The sequence below is a fragment of the Eptesicus fuscus genome, chromosome 21 (genome assembly GCF_027574615.1).
Source record: "Eptesicus fuscus isolate TK198812 chromosome 21, DD_ASM_mEF_20220401, whole genome shotgun sequence".
NCBI classification, from domain to species: domain Eukaryota; kingdom Metazoa; phylum Chordata; class Mammalia; order Chiroptera; family Vespertilionidae; genus Eptesicus; species Eptesicus fuscus.
Window position 1 is genome coordinate 42,994,229 of NC_072493.1, and position 5,405 is coordinate 42,999,633.

General features: G+C 62.3%; 1 protein-coding gene across 2 annotated transcripts; it reads left to right on the plus strand.

The window, feature by feature from the left end:
• Positions 1-352: 352 nt before the first annotated feature.
• Positions 353-3,762, plus strand: LIN7B (lin-7 homolog B, crumbs cell polarity complex component). 2 transcript variants are annotated; one of them, XM_054710456.1, is made up of 6 exons: positions 353-449; positions 829-947; positions 1,217-1,288; positions 1,887-2,096; positions 3,157-3,320; positions 3,653-3,762. In XM_054710456.1, exons 1-6 carry the CDS (start codon positions 413-415, stop codon positions 3,666-3,668), a joined length of 618 nt encoding a protein of 205 aa, XP_054566431.1. In that variant the 5' UTR covers positions 353-412; the 3' UTR covers positions 3,669-3,762. The 2 variants fall into 2 exon arrangements, with proteins under 2 accessions (XP_054566431.1, XP_054566433.1); XM_054710458.1 differs by having other exon boundaries at positions 1,887-2,084.
• The last annotated feature ends 1,643 nt before the right edge of the window (positions 3,763-5,405 follow it).

The following is a 5,405-nucleotide window of genomic DNA, read 5'->3' on the forward strand; positions in this document are numbered from 1 at the left end:
TCCTAGATCATCCCTTCCCCACGCCCAATTCTGATCACAGTCATAGCTGGTTGTCTACCTCTCCCTTCATCCTAGCCTAAGCTTCGTGAAGGCAGTGGCTTTGTCTGGCCTGCTCACCATCCTGTCCATCATCTTGGGCCCAGATGTTTAATATACGTTTGCCCAATGCGTGGGGAAAGGGATAGAGAGGGGACACTCACGTGTGGGGGGCAGGACAGAGATGTACGGAGGTGCAGACAGAGGCTGCAATAGGACAGTCAGACAGGGGCGGCAGCGGCGCAGGGAGAGAAGCGCAGGCAGTCCCGCGCCTCCGCAGGGGGCGCCCGTCGCCGGGGGCGTGGTCTCCGGAAGCCCCGCCCTCCCCACTGGCGACCGGGCGGGCGGGCGGGCGGCTCGCCGCAGCGGCGCCGACATGGCTGCGCTGGTGGAGCCGCTGGGGCTGGAGCGGGGTAAGCGCGCCAGGGGGCCCTGCCCACCCGGCCGTGGCCCGCGTCCTGGACCCCCGCCCTCGCCCCTCCCCCGGCAAGGGCCGGGCGGGGGTGGGCGGGGCGGGGCGTCGTGAGTCCCGCGGTTAGTGGGTGTGGGAGGGTCCGTGGGCGAGCGGGCGGGGAGGGGCGCCCACTGCACCCCTTCCTGGGTGTATATGGGGGCCCCGGGGATGAAGGGCGCCCTTGCCACTGGCGACTCTGTGGGCGTTCGATCGGCACCCAGCTGCCCTTCCCCGGTCTGTCCGCGCTGGCCCTTACTCGGTCTCTGGCCGCATCTCTCGGGACTTCTCTGCGCGTCGGTGTCTCTGACTCTGTCTACGCGCCCGCCCCCGCCCCGCAGACGTGTCCCGGGCGGTGGAGCTCCTCGAGCGGCTCCAGCGCAGCGGGGAGCTGCCCCCGCAGAAGCTGCAGGCCCTCCAGCGCGTCCTGCAGAGCCGCTTCTGCTCAGCCATCCGCGAGGTGAGCGCCGCGCGGCGCCGGGCACGAGTTGGCGGCTGCAGTGCTCTTCCTGGTCGCCCCGAGACCGGGGACTACGCCTCCCAGCAACGCCCGGGGCGGCCCGCCTCGGGAGTGCCCGTGCGTCAGCTCCGGGGTTCTTTGGGAGTTGTAGTTCCCTCCCGCTCCAGGTGTGGGGTGGGACAGTTCACGGTGGGAGAGGCCCGGCCTGGACTCCTGGGTTGGGGAGAGGCGGGAGCTGGCAGGTCCCTGATGCTGCTGCATCCTCACAGGTGTATGAGCAGCTCTATGACACGCTGGACATCACCGGCAGCGCTGAGATCCGGGCCCACGCCACAGCCAAGGTAGGCGCCCTCCACCCCATCACTCACAGCATCCATGGAACTTCCTAATGTCATTCATTCCTGCTTTGTCCTTCATGATTTTTGCCAAATCTCTGTACCCCCCTTCCTATTACTTATTTATAGTTTAAGTAATCTCTCATAAATGTCATGAAAGGCGTCTTTATCTACTATAAATTGAAACTAGTACCGAATGCCTGACTAGAAGATAACCTTAAACACCGATCCAGTGGAAACAATGAATTATCAGTAAACACTGAAATCTGATGAAATCAGAGTTAGATGCCGTTCTTGCTGCTTCCTGAAGGCTCTGGGCTTCTTCCGGGCCTTGTTTTTCTCTGTTAAAAAGTGAGATTGGCAAGTGTTGAGTATTCAAGATACATTCACACCAAATGGAGACGTTCTCTTTGACATCTGAACCATCAAAGTGAGCCAAAAGGGCACCCAGTCATTATGAAATAATCTTTTGAACTGTGGCAGGCACCTTGTGCTTGGGAAAAGCTATCTGGCCTCAACTGCTCTCCCCGGCCCAGATCCTCCACCCTAGTCCGCATGTCCCCGATGGAGAGGCCCTCACCTCCCTGTGCTTCCCGTCTCCCAGGCCACCGTTGCTGCCTTCACCGCCAGCGAGGGCCATGCACATCCCAGGGTGGTGGAGCTGCCCAAGACAGAGGAGGGCCTGGGCTTCAACATCATGGGGGGCAAGGAGCAGAACTCGCCCATCTACATCTCCCGTGTCATTCCTGGAGGAGTGGCCGACCGCCACGGAGGCCTCAAGCGTGGGGACCAGCTGTTGTCGGTGAATGGTGTGGTGAGTGGGAGGCTGGGGCAGGGCTAGGGTCAAAGCCTGTCCTTGTTTTTGACATTGATTCCACACACACTGACTGAGCACTACCCCTCTATCCAGCCAAGTGCAGGCACTGCTGCAGACCCTGAGAAAAATTGGCTTCGGCTCTTACCTTCAAGAACTCCCTCTCTGATGAGGGAGATAGACCCTGAGTGAAATAGCCCCAATCAGGGAGATAAGAATGAGGAAGCACAAAGCATTGTGATGTAGCACCAGACCAGGGTAGATGAAAGAAGTTTTTGCAGAGGAAGGAACATTTGAGTTGGGTTTTGAAGGATGAGTAGGAGTTCTCCAGGCACATAAGGTAGAGAAGGTGTTACTGGCTGAGGCTGCGGCAGGTAGGGGCTGTGACACTCCTGTGAGATAAAGAGAAAGAGCTTGGTTCTGATGGAGGGCTGGGCATGCGGGTTATTAAGATCGCTAGTTTTTATAGTAAACGGGGGCATAACTAGATGGGTGGTTGGGGCCAGCCTTGTTGGGCCTGAGTGCCAGCCTAGAATGCTGGGGCTTTTTCTCAAGGGTTTTGGGGAGCCCTGGGAGGGCTGTGAGTAGGGGAGGGGAGGCTCAGCTTGGAGGAGTAGAAAGACTCCTTTGGGACTCTGTGGGGAATGGGCTGAGGGGAGAGGCTGGAGGCCAGAAGGTCAGGGAGGAGACTAGAGTGAGAGTCCACTGTGGAGAGGACCAAGCCTCAGCTGGGGCCAGGGTGGTGGGGACAAAGAAGAGGGAGTCAGGGCAGGAGGCACGGGGCTGCTAGCAGGTCTGTGGGGAGGGAGGGAGGGGATGAAGATGGTCCTGGAGGTCTGGCTCGGTGACTGAGGGCATATGGGGCTTGTCCCTGACATGAGGAACCTGGAAAATTTTGGGGGAGGACACTGAGCCAAGAGTTAATGAGTCTCCCATGAGGAGATGAGGTTTGGGCACCTCAGGGCTGGTAGCAGATCACTTACAGTGGGACCTGTTTCCGGGGTGGGGGTGGGTGAGAGCGGTGGGCCCCACGCCCAGCGGTCTGTGCACTTTCCTGCAGAGCGTCGAGGGTGAGCAGCACGAGAAGGCCGTGGAGCTGCTGAAGGCGGCCCAGGGCTCGGTGAAGCTGGTGGTGCGTTACACACCCCGCGTGCTGGAGGAGATGGAGGCCCGCTTTGAGAAGATGCGCTCTGCCCGCCGGCGCCAGCAGCACCAGAGCTACTCGTGAGCCCTTTGCCACCATTCCCCTGGGGTCTCCACGGCCCGCCTTATCCCCAGACTCCCAATGATTCCGGAAATCTTGGTTGCCACCCCCAGCCATGGGTCCTCTCCTGGGATTCTGACCCTGACTCAGACTCTCACCCCAAGCCATTCTGGCTAAAACCCTGGGGGGACTCTTAGCTGACTCCCATCCCAAGATCTGGACCTCCTCCTCCTGGAATTCCTCAACCCACTACCCTCAGCCCTGGTTCTGGAACCCCAGCCCTGGCTCTTACCCATCCCTCCCTGGGCCCCTTACCCTGAGCCTGGCGCCCTTCTCTTCACCCTCCTTGCAGGTCCTTGGAGTCCTGAGGCTGAAACCACAGATCTGGACCCTCCCGCTCTCCCCTCCCCTTGTACAGTATTTATTGTCGCCGGCTCCTTATTTAAAGATCTTTGCCCCTCATTGAGTGTTTGTGTGTCTGTCCTGCATCCCGGGGTTAGAGGGGCTGGAGAGGTGGGGGAGGGAAAGAAGCTGATGTTGAGACCAGGCCCGGAGGAAGCCCAGGTACAGGATTTCCCCCAGGTCTGAAGGTAGAAGCTGGACAGCTTCCTAAGGGACAAGTCCAAGGGTGGAGGCTGGGACCCAGACTGGTCTGAGTGGGAGTCAGACGTGAAGACAACGCCCCCCACCCTTAGGAGTGTCTGAGGACGAAGGCCAAACCCCTTGTGTAGCTGGTCCTACCCACGAGTGCTGAAACGCTGCGGGGAGCCAGTGGGTGTCCTCTGTGTGGGCGGGGCGGAGCGAACCATTAACCTTGTCCGCCGGGGGAGCCCAGCGTGGGAGGCGGGGTGAGGGTGCCGCGTGCAGCTCCCGAGGCGGGCGCAGGAATTGCAGAGTAAGGTGCACTTGCCGACCCGGCATTCACCCCACCTTGCAACCCAAACGCGTCTCCGGGAGTCGCCCCCGCCTTAAAATACAACCTTTACTCCCACCTCGCCGCCCGCCCACCCCTCCTGTCTCGTGCGGCGCGAGGGCCGGCGCGCGCCACCGCCGGGATCCGGGGTCGCGACTCGCGTTCCACGCCGCACGCCACTCGCTCCAGGTGACATCATCTCCCTGCCGGGCTCCGCCTCCCGCCCCAGCTGCCTCACGCCGCACGCCTATTGGCTGACATGTCTTGAGCCCCGCCTCCCGCTCTCCGCCCGCGCGACCCCTCCCGGCCCGTGCGGAGGCGGGGTTTAGCCTCCTGCCGGTGCCGACGCTGCCTCCCATTGGCCACTCAGAGCCGTCTGTCAGTCTCCTGTTAAAGGGGCCACGACCGCCCGGGAGCTGTTGGGGGGGAGGGAGGAGGGAATTTTGGGGGGGAAGGTGGGATTTTGGGGGCGCTGGTGGGCACCCCTGAATCTGGCGGCTGCAGCCTCGTGGGGGGAGGCTGAATGGTGACAGGGTTAGGGGACTAATTTAGGGGGTAGAGGGCTGTAAGACTGTGAGAGGGAGTGGGGTCCCCAGCGCCCAAGCCGGAGCAAGAGACGCGGAGCCCGCGCGAGCGGCGGAGACAGGGTTCCAGAGCTACAGATCCGGGCCCCGGCCGCCGCCAGGGGCCCCGCCCGGTCCCCCCACCCCACCCCACGTCCCTCCTGCAGCCCAGCTCCGCCCGCAGCCGCCGCGGACCAGGTAGGTAAGAGCCCGGCCTGCCAGGCAGCGCCCACCCAGGGGACCCCTCGCCTAGCTTTCCCCGCCTCTACGAGATCCTGGATTCCCTTCTTCATCCCCGGGGACCCCAGCGCCCAGATTTCACAGCCCAGCCCCAGAGAGTCAGGTGTGCCCCTCCCGGCTCTCAGAGTCCCCAACCAAACCCTAGAATCCCAGGCATACTGCCGCCTTGCGCCTCCTCCAGGGCCCAGGAGCCTGGATTTCAGTTCAACCCTGGGAACCCCTCTGGATCTAGATCCTCCTCCTCGGCCCAGACCGGAGAGCCCCAGACACCCGCCGCGGCTGTGTCACACTCCCCAGGCGAGGGCCGCCCGTCCCCGGTCGCGTCCGCATAGTGCCCCTTTCGCGCACCCCATCTGCCCATGTCCAGCCCTTCGGTTCCAGCAGCCGGC